The sequence below is a fragment of the Eptatretus burgeri genome, chromosome 19 (assembly GCF_056783735.1).
Source record: "Eptatretus burgeri isolate ZD-2024b chromosome 19, Ebu_testis_v1, whole genome shotgun sequence".
Taxonomy (NCBI): Eukaryota; Metazoa; Chordata; class Myxini; order Myxiniformes; family Myxinidae; genus Eptatretus; species Eptatretus burgeri.
Window position 1 is genome coordinate 2,418,501 of NC_140979.1, and position 15,828 is coordinate 2,434,328.

Here is a 15,828-nt window from a genome sequence, read left to right on the forward strand (position 1 = left end):
AGCTTTTCAACTTGTTATTTTATCCACTTAAAAAGTATGTATGAAGCTGAAACTACATCCATATATACCTCAAAATTGGACCGAAGACATACTGATGCATGAACATTGTAATTGCTTCGGTTTAAAAATGACATCCAATCTCTGACAGGCAAAAACGATGATTTTCAGATGACTAAACAGGCACCGTGATTTTGTCTGAATCTCGATGTTGCCAGACCTAAGATCGCAAGCGGCAAATGTGATTGGTCGAGACGGTGTACTGTTGTTCCACAATGCTGCTAAAGTGAAGGTTTTTGAAAGTACAAACAAGGCGATTTGTGTTCTTCAGGGTTCAAAATATTGTTGCAGTGACGCGGTTCATCCATTGTTAATTAAACAATGGTCATGGGGGAAGGAAACACGAGGAAGACAATGAATAAAAGTACGAAACTAGAACGGTACTCGGTGGTACAGTGCATACCTCCGCCAGGCTAAACAGTTTGTATCCCACTGATAGGTCGGATCTGGATCCGGACCTGAACCAAAATCGAATCAGCTAGTTTTTGTCACCTGCTAACTCATCCACCATGATTTATCATTACTTGTCCACAACTTTTTTAAACATGGTGCTGCAGTATGTGTCGTTTTTTTTTGCCCTACCTCTCAAAGGTGAAGAATCACTTTGAAAATTCTCGCATCTGGATTCCGATCTTCACCAAAATCGAATCGATTCGTCCAAGTCACACACCCAACCTGTCCATCGAATTTCGTCCGAATCCGTCCACAACTTTTTGAGATATCTTGTTCACAGCGAGACAAACACACAGACAGGGGGTAAAAACACAATGTCCGTCCACCTTCGGTGTCGGAGGTAAGACTTGTGTATTATTCTGGAGGAATCCTTCTTTGGATGTGAAAAGGACGAGAAAACAGCTTCGGTGACAAGCAGCCTTTAACATGCGATGGAATTGAAACAGAGACAGCTTGGAAGACGTTCTCAAAGGCTGTCGCCACGTTAGGCATCGTCTGCAAGCTCTCGTCATTATGCACTGTCACAATGATGGAGGGGTATTAAAATAATATATATTTTTAATTGGAACGATTTTAAAATTAAATTTCAAATCAGAATCTTCAGAATTATTATTTTTTCATTGGAACAAGTGAAATGGACAGATTTTTTTACCCATTTAATAGTCGTGATTATACGAGCTGTATCAGGGTAGGACATCTCAACGATACCACCTCCACGTCCAAGCTCTTTCAGAATGACCCATTTTACTTTAGCACTCCGAGGAGTCGAAGGTCATAATTTGGGAAGTACTGTACGGTATAACCTGTCAGCATCACAATGAGGTAAAGGTGGCACAACTAATTAAACACAAAAATAAACTTCACCACCTGTACATCTGCAGTTTGTGGTGGAATGGGTGTTAAAAATTAATTTCTTTCCAAAGTAACAGGTTAACCCGAACACCATTGGTCCAGTGGAGAATGTTTCACACCGAAAAAAACGCACAAAAACCACGTTCCGTGCTGGTCTTGGTGGTGGAATGTCTGAAGCTGCAACATCAATGTAATGTTTCAATAAAGTTTTATTAACAAGCATGACAATAACAAAAAAAGCAACATTGTTCATTTACATTTTAAACCATTCAATATTAACCAACTAAATCACAATAACAACTTTTTTTTGGAGGGGGGTGGTAGGGTAAGCATGAGGCTTATGTAGTAGAAATGAAGAAGTAACCCAAAATTCCTTTTGCATAAAGTAAAGAAAATTGCGGAATTTTTTTTTTTTACAAACAATATTCAAAATGACATCACAATGCAGGATTATTCCGGCACACAACTGTGGTTCTGTCATCCACAATCACCACATCGTTCATGGAGGACACGAGCTTGGTATTCGGGCACAGGTTGGGTGCCTGGTTGGCCGAGCGAGATACCAATCGGTGTGAACGCCGCACGGGTGTCACCATGACAATATCACCGGGGGACGCATTTCCATCGATTCCGGATATTCTGGACACAAAGCAAATAGAATACGTTGCACGAGTAAAGTTACAATAGAGATCAACCAAATGGCATGCAACGAACACACACTGCAGGTTTCAACTTGCACCGCTCTCATATACCTGCGCAGAGATCGCTGAAGCTGGGGAGTCGATGTCACCTTGTACAATCGTACCCGACCCATCGGAAAGGTTTCCTTTTCGTCTTCTTCGACCACCGCTTCTTCTTTGCTTTGGCTTGGATGCTCCAAGTCCACATTGTCGTTCTTCTCCTCCAAGTCCACATTGTCTTTCTTCTCCTCCAAGTCCACATTGTTATTCGTCTCCTCCAAGTCCACATTGTCTTTCTTCTCCTCCAAGTCCACATTGTTATTCGTCTCCTCCAAGTCCACATTGTCGTTCTTCTCCTCCAACTCCACATTGTCTTTCTTCTCCTCCAAGTCCACATTGTCTTTCTTCTCCTCCAAGTCCACATTGTTATTCGTCTCCTCCAAGTCCACATTGTCGTTCTTCTCCTCCAAGTCCACATTGTCATTCTTCTCCTCCAAGTCTACATTGTCGTTCTCCTCCAAGTCTACATTGTCGTTCTTATCCTCCAAGTCTACATTGTCGTTCTTCTCCTCCAAGTCTACATTGTCGTTCTTCTCCTCCAAGTCCACATTGTCGTTCTTCTCCTCCAAGTCTACATTGTCGTTCTTCTCCTCCAAGTCTACATTTTCGTTCTTCTCCTCCAAGCCCACATTGTCCTCCACGTCATCTTCCTCTTTCAGACAAACGACGTAACCAGAAACGCAGGGTTGAATAATCTGCAGAAGAAACAGACCGACACAGAGCTGCAGTGAAGCAGGGTAAGAAAAAACAATGTGTTCAAGAAACTGAAGAAGAAACAGAGAGATGCAGAGCTGCAGATAAACGAGGTAAGCAGAAACACCGTGTGAAACAAACTGAAGATAGAAACAGACCTCGGACTTGGACGGGCCGCTAATGTAGTACGCGCGGACACGTGTAGTTTTGCAAAGACAACCATCGGAACGTTGGATAAACCCATACAATCCAGACATTCTTCACACATGGAAAGGCAACACAGATCTTCAGTTCATCACCGACTCCTATTCATGCATTGCCTATGTTACCAGCTACATGTTGAAAAGTAAGAGATCTATGAGTGAACTCTTGAAGAAGGTTGCTGAAGAAAGCAGGGAGATTGCCTTGAGCAGAGTCAAAACCTTCAGTGGTCTACACACACCTGGGTTTGATAAAAATGCAATTCTTGTCCTCGAGGAGACAGCTGTCCTGTCAACCCAGCTGTCAAGGAAGAAATTAATCGACTGGTTGAGCTTCTTTGTTTTGCGGACACTTTCCTCGGAGAAGGACAGAAACTGAACTCCGAAACACAACTTAGGCCTGAAATGAAGTGTTCCAGAGCTGAAAGGGCAAGCTCTGATAACTTGGACAAGGGAGGCATAATGATCATAGCACCACTAGAAATGTCACCAATGAATCCTAATCCAGACATTAAAGGTATTGAATACAGAACAGTGACAGTGACAACACAGGAGGAAATAGAAATCAATATTGTCACTGTGTACGGATCACCCACGTCAAGCTGTCCTTTGTTCATGGACAAATTACAAGATGTCCTGACATCTTTGGATCTCCAGGAGAGCTGACTGCTGGACTGGGCGACTTCACCTACGACCTTTTGAGTACTCCAGAACATACCATCACACAACTGATGGGAAAACATGGATTTCGCCAATATGTCTCAGGGCCAACGACAGACTATGGGTCATTGCTGGACCATGTGCATGCAAACAAAGATGTGGAGATAGTAATGGACATTGTGTGGATACATTGTTCAGACCACGATGCGGTATATGTTGTCTGAACTGTACTCTGGTACTGAGAGTGCTGTGAGATGTGGTGATGCCATCTCGGACATATTTCCAGTTGTTACTGGAGTTCGTCAGGGGTGTGTACTGGCCCCCACACTTTCCAGCGCTTGTATGGACTGGATTCTGGGGAGGATGTTGGCGGGATCAAGCTGCGGTGCATCGTTTGGAAATGTCAAGATCTCTGACCTTGATTTCGCAGATGATGCAGTCATCTTTGCGGACACTGTGGATATCCTTTTGGGGGCCCTCGAGGTGATGAATGAGGAGTCAGAGCCACTGGGATTACGGGTTTCCTGGGTCAAAACTAAGATCCAGGCTTTCAGTGACATCTTGGATGCTGCTATCCTGTCTGTACCTGTTTGTGGTGAGGATGTTGAGGACATGGAGAGATTCACTTACCTTGGTGGTATCAGCGACACAGTCGCGCTTCCAAGAAATGATAGCTACCCTGGCAGCTAAACTGCCATACACAAGAAGAACAAGAAGAGTCACCTTGGCAGTGATATTTATGTCTCTGCTGGCTGTAAGCCAGAGGTCAACACAAGTTTTCACAGATGTCACAGACTCCTACATTATTTCAAGCAAGGATATGAGGAGGAGTGTAAGGAGTCATCCCAGACTCCTATAGGATCGCAAACAAGGATGCGAGGAGGAGTGTAAGGAGTCGTCACAGACTCCTACATTATTTCAAACAAGGATATGAGGAGTGTAAGGAGTCATCACAGACCCCTATAGGATTGCAAACAAGGATATGAGGAGTGTAAGGAGTCATCCCAGACTCCTATGGAATCTCAAACAAGGATATGAGGAGTGCAAGGAGTCGGCGCAGGCTCCTATAGGATCACAAATAAGGATATTAGGAGTGTAAGGAGTCATCGCAGACTCCTATGGAATCTCAAACAAGGATATGAGGAGGAGTGCAAGGAGTCGGCGCAGGCTCCTATAGAATCTCAAACAAGGATACGAGGAGTGTTAGGAGTCATCGCAGACTCCGATAGGATCACAAACAAGGATATTAGGAGTGTAAGGAGTCGGCTCAGGCTCCTTTAGGATCTCAAACAAGGATATGAGGAGGCCACTTGGCCCATCATTGCCATGTTGCACTCCAAGGTTAATTTTTGCTTGTTTTAAACATCAATCTTGTTGATGGTTAACTAAAGTCGAAGTAACCTGATTTTGATCGGATGGCCAAAATTGTATAAAATAAGGCAATGTATGTCGGTCTGATAATTATAGAATCGGAAATGGCTGGGCCGATCAAATTTTGCACATGTGTTTGAGGCACCCAGAGTCAGATCATGGGACAAAACAATCCCCATCTGCATCTGAGGGTGGGCTGACGATTTTCGCCTGTACACGTGGCACAGTGCAAGTGGTTTACTGACCACTGCTGGGGAGAGAGGGAATTATGAGTCATGGCACAAAATATAATTACCCCATTAGACCCAACCCAGTCGCTTCCTTGGGGAGCGGGAGTTTGTTGTAACTTTTGAACGTGTGAATATTACATGATGAACACCAATACGTCTCCCTTCATACAATTCCTTGCACCAAGGATCAGAAATACACGTTAAACCAAGTTTTTAAAAACACAACTGCAGACGATGTCTTTTCAATAATGTTATAATTTGAGGTCAAATCTGGTCAAAAAAACCCCCCAAAAAATTTGGACATTTTCTCAACACTTGACAACACTTGACACTTGACTGGCATCTTGGAGCACACCTTAATCCCCGGTGAAAGAACAAACAACCCAGTAAGTCAGCATTGCCACCTCATCTCACTTGCCTGGGTCGTATTCCGTTGACTGTTTGAACGCTTCGGTGGGTTATGTCGGAGTGTGGTCTTCAACATTGGTGGTCGCTTGTAGGACTTTTGTCGAGCAGCCAACCATCGTGTCAACTGCATTCTGAATAACACGTTGATGATGATAATAAAATAAATAAAGATGAAAGTGGTATTAAAAACAAGTAATTATATTCAAAAAACACCTTTATGATAAAAATTTTCATATTCAAATCAAATGTTCCCAAATTCTGGATAAGTCAATGTTTCCAATGTTCCCAAAGTCAAGTCAAATGTTCCCAAATTCTGGATAAGTCAATGTTTCCAATGTTCCCAAAGTCAAGTCAAATGTTCCCAAATTCTGGATGCATTGTTTCCATCATATTGGATTCCCCCAAAGTCAAAACGGGACGGGGCCTTGTTAAAACAACAACCCAAAACCGCTTCGGCATACCTCCTTGTTTCTGTTTCTTCACTGAGCACGGAATATTGGTGGGCCTGCACTGTGCTTTTCGTTGTGTGCATTTGTGAAGCAGGAGTAGAGGAGGGCCGTGTCATCTGCGCCAATGCAGAGGAGAGCTGCGCCCATGCAGAGCTCAGTGCCACAGAGGAGGGACGTGCCCATACAGAAGTCCGTGCCAGTGAGGAGGGCCGTGCCGTTGGGGAGGGCCGTGCTGCTGAGGAGGGCCGTGCCAGTGAGGAGGGCCATGCCAGTGAGGAGGGCCGTGCCAGTGAGGAGGGCCGTGCCGTTGTGGAGGGCCATGCTGCTGAGGAGGGCCGTGCCGTTGTGGAAGGCAATGTCCATGTAGAGGGCCGTGCTGCTGAGGAGGGCCGTGCCAGTGAGGAGGGCGGTGCCGTTATGGAGGGCCATGCCGTTGTAGAGGGCTGTGCTGCTGAGGAGTGTGCTGCTGTGGAGAGCCTCACCGCTGAAGACCGCTCCGCTGCGGAGGGCTGTGCCAATGCGGAGGGTCGTGCCACTGAGGAGGGCCGTGCCAATGCAGAGGGTCGTGCCATTGAGGAGGGCCACGCAGCTGAGGAGGGCCACGCCAATGCGGAGCTCAGTGCCACTGAGGAGGGTCGCACCACTGCAGAGGGCCGTGCCGTTGTGGAGGGCCGTGCTGCTGAGGAGGGCCGTGCCAATGCGGAGCTCAGTGGCACTGAGGAGGGTCGCACCACTGCAGAGAGCTGTGCCATTGAGGAGGGCAGTGCCGTTGTAGAGGGCCGTGCTGCTGAGAAGTGTGCTGCTGTGGAGAGCCTCACCGCTGAAGACCGCTTCGCTGCAGAGGGCTGTGCCAATGCGGAGGGTCGTGCCACTGAGGATGGCCGTGCCAATGCAGAGGGTCGTGCCATTGAGGAGGGCCGCACAGCTGAGGAGGGCCACGCCGATGCGGAGCTCAGTGCCACTGAGGAGGGTTGCACCACTGCAGAGGGCCGTGTCAGTGAGAAGGGCCGTGCCGTTGTGGAGGGCCGTGCTGCTGAGGAGGGCCGTGCCGATGCGGAGCTCAGTGGCACTGAGGAGGGTCGCGCCACTGCAGAGAGCCGTGCCAGTGAGGAGGGCAGTGCCGTTGTGGAGGGCCGTGCTTCTGAGAAGGGGCGTGTTGCTGCGGAGAGCCTCACCGCTGAAGACCGCTCTGCTGCGGAGAGCCATGCCACTGAGGAGGGCCATGCCACTGAGGTGGGCCACGCCGATGCAGAGCTCAGTGCCACTGAGGAGGGCCTCGCCACCATGGAGGGCTGCGTCGCTGAGGAGGGTCGTGCCAGCGTGGCGGCAGGATCAGCAGAGCAGGCTGCTACAGAGGGTCGCAAAGGTGTGGCAGCACGGTCAGTATGGCGTGTAAATACAGAGGGTCTTGCTGTTGTGGCTGTATGGCCAGCTGCTATGGAGAGTCGCACAGACGTGGCCGCACCGCCAGCTGAGCAAGCAGCTGCGGACAGTCGTGTCGGAGGAATGGCATGGCCAGTGAGGCGTGCTGTTGCAAAGATTCGTGCTGGGATGAGGGCGTGGTCGGCAGGATGTGGCAGGGTTGCAGCATGACCAGAAGAGTGCACAGATGAGGATGCATCCCCCTTTGCGGAAGGCACTTGCGAGACGTCATCTTCATACTCATTTGCTGTGACGGCTTCAGCAGAGATACTTTGGGAATCAACTGCAGACCTTTGACTATTTGGCTCACAGATGTTCCCATTTTCCGGTCTCGTATGATGTGTGTGAGGTATGAGAGACCGTGAAGACTGTTTTTGTAAAGGGAGGATCCTACAAGGGAGTGGGATAAGGCCAGGACGAGAGGGCCTTGAGGTTGAAGATTGTACAGGTGTAAAACCTGTATGTAGATATTCCAAATTGTTGGAAGAAAAAATGCTTCGTCTTTTCATATTTTGGAGAAGATCACGTTGAGAGATCTGACCATCGTCGGATGGCGGCATTTCCAAACAACATTCTCCTTTCACGCGTCCCGTCCCACAATCACATTTCTCAATTTCCATTGCCTGAAAAAGGAACAATACCAAACAGAAACAATACTGATCAACCGTGAGGATGAAAGAAAAAAAAAATCTTCAAAATAAACATGAACACTTCAAAGACCCTTGGTTTGTAACAACATACAACGCCGGCTGTGTTGGGATTTCTAAAGTCGCTTTCATATTGAAAAAGTTAAATCACATCAACAGTTCAAAGGAGTTCCATTTGTTGGTCTGTGTGTGCAGAACGGCCCAGAAAAAAATTAAATAAATAAATAAAATAATCAATCCAAATTGTCTTCTCAAACTCTCATCCACCCAGAAGGTAAATTTCAAATCACATCCTTGAGTCTTGAGAGGCCTTTGCCACCAACTTCTCGTGTGAAAACAACTGGATGTTGGTGATATCATTCCACCCACAGAGGATTCACAATCCATGGCGCGCCATCCCACGAGGAGGGGGGGGGGGCAGAGTAAAGGAAGAATTTGAAGAAGAAAAAAAAATGGTGAATGTGAGTGGTGAACACCTTCACTACCAAAGTGGGATTGGAAAAGTGGAAGGCAAAAGGAAGAAGGAAGAGGAAGAGTCCGTGTAGGAAGTCACGTGGTTACAGGAGGGGGAAACCCTGGCACGTCCTGCTGGTCCGCACCCCTTCCTCATCCAAGAATGATGTTTATACATAACTATGACTGATGTTTCACAAACAGGGTGATTCAGTGTTCTCATCCGAATACCTGGCTCCTGATACAGGTAAATCCAGGTTCAAATCCTTCCCTCATAATTCATGTAAAAGTGCATTGATATCTACTGATGTCTTTCTCCCGCATGTGATGTCCAGCGATGGCAAGCAAGGGATATACAGCAAGGGAACAACGATGGAGAAAGGAACGTTTTGTGCGTAAACGATCTATTTATTACATACGCGAATAAGACATTTTTTTGGACTTCCAGATCTTTCTCGTCCACTTTTGTTTCCAGAGTCGAGGCTCATGGAGGAGCTACGACATAGAACGCATCAGGACACAACGGAACAAAATGAATGACAGAAAGAGAGAGGGATAACAATAACGGCAGCGTTGAGGGGACAAAATCGAGAGACTCGGACAAATAAGGGATGTGAGGTAGAATGAGGACTTGGGGAGGACGCACGGGGGTGGACAAAGATGTGCACAGAAGATGAGGTGTCATAAGTGGTAAATACGTCATCGCGTCACAATGTCACCAAATGAGTCCATTGACCGGCGCATCACGTGACCGCTGTTAACCAATAAACGTCCTCCTTGCCTGTGGTGAAAAGTTCTGCGATGACGTCATATTCCCAAACATGGAGTCTGCATCATGGCGTCCATTTTTCTCCTCTCCACCTGACTCCCGTCTCCCGCCAAATTTATTCCTCTTCTCACCCAACAAGTACACACACTTTATAACAGTCATCACCATTTCCTTTAAACAATTTACATGAAACAAAGGAATGCCGGTCGTTCTTGCTCTCCAGCAGGCCAATCAACAACAGGAAGCTCTGGAAGAAGTGTCTGAGGCGCACTTCCGGCAAACACGGCGTTTCATTTCGAAAGATGTGTTGCGAAAGGTATTAACGGAATCAAAAACTAACGAAAATAATGTTAATTATCTGGTAACTTTCAAACTGATTTGCACGGTGTAGCAGAACTGCGAGTGGAAAACAAACAAACAAACAAAAAAAAAAAAAAAACCTGACGCTGCTACGGATTATACCGTCAGGGCTTACCAACACAGCTTAATATTCGTGATTCGCAGTTACCCCAAGGAGTACGTGATTTCACGTATTTTTTGTGTTCTTTGATGCAGCTCTGAAATTCGATGTAACAAGAGATATTTTATCAATTTACCGAATCAGTAAAATATTTCCTTCTGTTGTAAATTTACCCACCAGCCGGCTAGCCCCACCCCCCCCAAAAAAATGCATAATTGTAGGATGTATACATAAGCTTGGTAGTGGACTCCTCCTTCTGGCTCCCCATTTATTTATCTTTCTTTCCCTCTTCCTCATATTCTGCAGCCGCTGCCAACACAATAAATCCGATCGGGGAAGTTGTCATAAGAGGATTGAGTCAACCTGAAAACAACGACGCGGACAGCTTTTGCTGGAATACCACGATGGCATTGTTCCACACGGAGACCACCATCTTCTTAAGCGGTGCTGAGCACTCAGTTCCGTTGGAGTGCTTGCTTGAGCGCTTTGAATCAAGCAAGCCGCCTGCTCACAGAATACACCCCAGGCAATTCTGCTGCTTCTTGTCTCGACACCATTTGCAGTAAATGTGACGTCACACGTCACAGGTGACACCTGCAAACGAAATAAGTGAATAAAACTTTGATAAAAGTTCTTGAATACGCGTCAAACTGCATCCGAGTATCCCGTTTCATTCATTCTGATGACGGCTTGGATTTGGAAGGGTAATTTGTGGCATGAGACGTCGTTGATGAGAAGGGAAGACGGGGAGGCACGACGATGTGACGTTCTGTTTGCAGTAGTTCGGCACGTACAAGCCCTGAGTCACAGTCATGCCGAAGAGGAACAAGTCTTCTGCAAATTTGTAAGAACAAGACTAGTTTCTGAGTGTGCTTGTCAAATGAGGTCAACTGTTTGTTCTCATCACTGGCAAAACCAACTTCTTCTGCAAAACCCCGGGGTCGTAAGTTTGACCCACCGAGAGATGTCGTGAAAAAGGCCAAGAAAGCCTGTGGCGGACACAATGCTGAGCACGGTCACAGAGAGTGACTCATCCATCAGCTCCTGTCCACGTCTCTTCGACTGATGTCCACTCGTTTCGTGCTTCTCCGTCGTCGAGATGAGTCCGTACTTCGACCGTAACGGAAAGGAAACATTCGAGATGAGTTCCGAACAGCCACAAGACCTGCTCTTCAATAAATGACTATCTTGGTGTTCCGGTGTAGTTTGTGTCACTGACGTCATCTCGAAAAGCGTTTTTTTTACCAAGTCTGGTAAAAAATAAATAAATAAAACACAAACTCTTCTGATTCTTAAAAACCCGCCTTTCGTCACCGACAACTTGCCACATATCCAAATCGATTTCCTTTATTATAGTCCGGTGTTGAGAAAAGGACATGCACACGATCATGAAGGCGTCACACACGAGTGGCGGCCATTTTTAAACTTGCAAAAGGAACGTACACGTACGTGCGGTGTGGGTAGGGGGAAAGCAATGTTTTCGGTTCGTCTGGTGTGGAACAACATCGAGCGTGTGAAGCAGATGATGCGCGCAGATCGTCGACTCACGGTGCAGATGATTGTTGAGGAACTTTTCATCAACAAGGACACTGTCTGGAGCATCATCACTGAAAATCTCGAAATGCGCAAGGTGTGCGCAAAGATGGTCCCCAAGCTGTTGTCCAAGGACCAGAAACAGCAAAGAGTCCCTGTCTGTCAAGATACTATCGAGCACCTCGAGGACGATCCACACCTGATCGCGAGAGTCATTACTGGCGATGAATCGTGGATATTGGAATACGATCCTGAGACCAAACGGCAGAGTCGTCAGTGGAAAAGTCCGGCATCACCAAGACCAAAGAAAGCAAGGATGTCGAAGTCGAAGGTCAAGGTGATGCCAATCACGTTTTTTGACATCAAGGGCATCGTCCACTTCGAGTTTCTACCATAGGATCAAACAGTGAATCAATACATGGACAAGGAGATCCTCCGGCGTCTCATGAGATCAGTCCACGACAAGAGGAGGGGTTTGTGGGAGAACAACGCCTGGGTGCTCCACCATGACAACACCCCTGCTCACAGTGACCTGAGCATCCGACAGTTTCTGGTGGAGAGGAACGTGCCAACTGTAGAGCAACCCCCGTATTCACCAGACTTGGCCCCTCGTGATTTTTTTCCAATAAACCAAGCTCAAGGGGGTGATCAAGGGGACCCGATTACCTGATGTGGAGGCCATCAAAAGGGCAGTGACGACGGATCTCCGAAGGATTCCACAAGAAGCCTTCCGGTGATGCATCGAAACGTGGAAGAATAGGATGGACAAGTGTGTGAGACTGGAGGGAAACTATTTTGAAGGGGACAAGCTGTGATTTCAATATTTTTTTGGAATAAAATTTCTGTGAAGTCAGTCCCGTTACTTTTTCGACGGACCTCGTATAATGATGTAATAATGTTGGTGGAGGCATCCAACGATCCTTCCCAATGTCATGGCAGCTGTTTGTGAGATACTCTACACTCGGTCAATGTGTTTACATTGGTCAAAATTGGTCACAAAAAAGTATATTGGTCACTCGATTTTGTAATGCTGTCTGTGTGTTTGTTTGTCTTTAGCACATGTTTGTAGAGTTCGTCATAATCAAGAAGCCAACTGGTTTTGAGGTCAAAAGGTCAAAATATGAACATCAGATTAAGGTCAACAAATTTGTCGAATTTATAAAATGATTAATTTTCATCCGATTGACTTGAAATTTAAAGAGGATTTATATTTCAGGTCAATGAAATCAACCAGGCAATTATTTTTGAGGTCAACATCGGCCAAAAGGTCAACAACATCGGCGAAAGGTCAACAACTAAGGTGGTATTTCTAAAATCCTCAATTTTCATCCAGTTGACTTGAAATTCGAAGAGGATTTGCAGATTTGGTCAATTAATTCAACCACCAATTATTGTTGAGGTCAAATTTGTTTTATGGATTTTGCAAGTGTTGTGCTCTGCATGACGTCTTCTTCTTGTTTAATTTTCCTTCATCAGGCGCATCCTTGAACACCTTGCTCTCGATGGGGTCTGAAGGCGCATCCTCGGTTACCTGGCTGGGGTCTTAATTCGCCATTTTGTTTGGCCTGCTCAGCAATGCCTTGAGTTTGAACAGGCCGCAATGGTTTAATGACGATACAGCACTCAAAATGTTTTTTTTTCTTTTCGCTTTCCTCACTGATATCATCGAATGTCTCATCTACATTCCGATGAATCGCTGTATTAATCGCTTTAGTAAATGCTATAGTTTTCAAATTACGAGCTTGGAGCGATTTCATGCATTATATTGTGTAATTTTCCCTGATTGACTCTCACGGACTAATTGAAGTGAATAACAGAATAGAATTGAATCCGGAGGATCCGATTACGTGGACTAAATAACTTGAAATCTGGAGTGAAATCTGAAAATGTTCGGATATCGGCGATGTTTAGTTTTTTTTTTTTTGTGAGGACGTGCCTTCAACAATCATCTTGCTATCACTCGCCAAGCCAGCCATTCCTTATCAACCGTTTCATTGGAGTGCTTTTTTGAGTGCTCTCTTGGCGAGTGCTCTGCAATATTCGCACCATCACCGAGTACCGTATATTGATCGCCTTGATCAAAGTTCACGAACTACTCGCCTGTGTTTGGCCCCGCATTCTTCTGCGGTGCATCGTGCTTTGGCCGGCTCGCTCAGAATGTGCAATTTTATTTTGGTTGTTACAGTAATCGTGTTTTGTTTTTTTTGGCCAGTAAAAAAATGGTTCGGTTGTTACAAAGCAATGAATCGCCATATTACGGCAGGATAGCCGAGAGGTACACACGCTCGCTCTAAGCTGTCGAGTGGCCTGGGTTCGAATCCTGACCCAGCTATAAACTGTCATCCTGGTGTTTCACAGGCAGGGTGATTCATCAATGTGTGTGCGGTCTCTCAGATGGATGTTAAAATGGGCGTCATATATGCCGGAATTCCCCCCTCCCCCTCATCTTTCCCTCTCCCCCTCTGCGATTTCCCCTCACCTCTCTCCACTCTCCCCCTCCTCTCTCTCTTCTCTCCCCCTTCTCCCTCTCTCACACACATCCTACTCCTCCCTCTTTCTCCCACCCCTATCCCTCTACCCCACCCCTCTCCCTCTCTTAGACCCCTCCCCTCTATCCCTTTCCTCTCCCCTCCCTCTCTCCCCCACCCCTCCCCCAATGTTAAGAGTACCATTAAGGACTGACGGTGTAGTTTTGAATTTAGATGTTGTTTGTAGAACCGTGTTCCTGCGGATATTTGGTTTGTCAAACCGATCCAGGAGCGATGAAACATTTTGTCCAGAGGCCTCCTTGCCGAACATCAATCTGAACAAAATGATCTTTCTGATCTGAGTTTTATTTCTTGTCCATCACTAGTTCGTCCATTTGCATGACTGTTGCTGTTTTATTTGTTTATTTATTTCACATCTCTTTTGGAAACCGTTACCCCCAATCCTTAGAAAACATCATCGAACAAATGAAGCGTGAGGATATGAAAAAGAACGATAAGACCGACATGAGAAAGGAGGATGAACCTGAGACCCACGACGCGTTGGCATCAAAACTGCGGTACTTGTTGTTGTTGTTGTTGTTGTTGCCATCGTTTGTTCTTCAATGTAACTTATTCCATCACAAACCGTTTCAATCCTCACGTGATGACGTCATGTCATCGTAGCTTCACTTTGTAAAAACGTCAAAATGAAATATATGCTGACAGGTCTGATTTATATGCTACTACAACTACGACAACAACAACTACTACGACTACTACTACTACTACTACTACTACTGGCTTTTCTGTGCTGTGTGCTGGCATGGCTAACCTTTTTCCAGAGACCGATGTCAGATGGTAATGTTAGGGAAAGGGAAAAGAGCACAGAAGAGAAAATCCGAACCTGAATATGAGGGTGAGGGTGACCATGTTGATACTTGTGAAGATACACCTGATAAGGATGTGGCAAAACGATCCACCAAGTCAGGTGTTCTGGAAAAATATCGAGTTGGTTACTCAACCTGAACAAGTGAAAGGAGGGGTAGTTACTGTTGTTGCTCAGGAAAAAGGTCATGAATGTGATCGGCTGCAGAATAAAGCCAGTGACCTGGCATAGAGTGACCTGAGTGATAAAGTATCCATAACTAAACCCGGAATGAAAATGACGACGGACTTGGTGACGTCTCCTGACTTGGCAGAGTCACGGACTACGCAGGTAACAAATCTCATTTGAGTCTCTCTCAGCAACCGCTCGTTGGACGCAAAGTCCGACCAGAGATAGGCAAGGATTCTGCGAAGAGTCCTGGTACTAAAGGAATTGAGTCTCCATCTCAGATCCCTCGTCGGAGTCTAAGTCTCACATCCGTAGAGCAAGACTGGAAGCACCAAGGACCTGAAGACTCGGACTTTCGTCCTCCTCTTGGTTGCAGCAGGTTTATCGGCATCTCAAGGAGATGGGGACGGGCCAGGCATCTGCCTGGAGGATGGCCAGATGGAGGCCCCTGGAGTACCGGTGGAAAGTGAATGCAGCGACGCGCTGCTCCGGCGCATGCTCCCACACCTGACCTGACCTGTACGAGGGGAAAAGAGTGGACGCTAATGCTTGTGGTACTTTGTGGAGTAGCCTCGTTGTTGCCACCCAAGAGGATCTGGAACGACTCGAGGCTCCTTTGTCTCTGGAGGAATTGACAAAGGCTGTCACTCGATAAGTTCCCTGGAATTGATAGACTTTGTCGTGAGTTCCACAACGTCGTATGGGAATTGATTGGCCTTGATGACCTGCATAAGTGCAGCCGAGGAGACATGCGACACAGGCTGAATGCCCCGGTCTTTGTGGCGAGCGACTTTGCCTCCGATTCCCAAGGAGGGAGATTTGAGAGACGTGAGAAATTACCACCTCGTGTCCCTGCTCTGCGTGGACCACAAAATAATGGCAAAAATGTCGTCAAATTGTCTGGGACTT

The 15,828-nt window shown here is 46.4% G+C and overlaps 1 protein-coding gene across 1 annotated transcript; it reads right to left on the reverse strand.

The window, feature by feature from the left end:
- Nucleotides 1–1,308: 1,308 nt before the first annotated feature.
- On the reverse strand, nt 1,309–9,651 carry LOC147008416 (uncharacterized). Its single transcript, XM_085864727.1, has 5 exons — nt 9,417–9,651; nt 6,126–8,158; nt 5,675–5,795; nt 2,115–2,797; nt 1,309–2,001 (listed from the first exon to the last, which is right to left on the reverse strand). The coding sequence occupies exons 1-5, from the start codon at nt 9,570–9,572 to the stop codon at nt 1,800–1,802; spliced, it is 3,195 nt and encodes a 1,064-aa protein (XP_085720853.1). The 5' UTR covers nt 9,573–9,651; the 3' UTR covers nt 1,309–1,799.
- Nucleotides 9,652–15,828: the final 6,177 nt, after the last annotated feature.

Excerpts from the sequence above, each read along its gene's own strand:
- LOC147008416 (XM_085864727.1), bottom strand. The coding sequence starts at position 9,572 with ATGGTGATGACTGTTATAAAGTGTGTGTACTTGTTGGGTGAGAAGAGG. Across the intron at positions 5,796-6,125 it reads GAAGAAACAGAAACAAGGAG|AATGCAGTTGACACGATGGT; the intron begins GTATGCCGAAGC and ends CGTGTTATTCAG. Across the intron at positions 2,798-5,674 it reads GTCAACGGAATACGACCCAG|ATTATTCAACCCTGCGTTTC; the intron begins GCAAGTGAGATG and ends TTTCTTCTGCAG.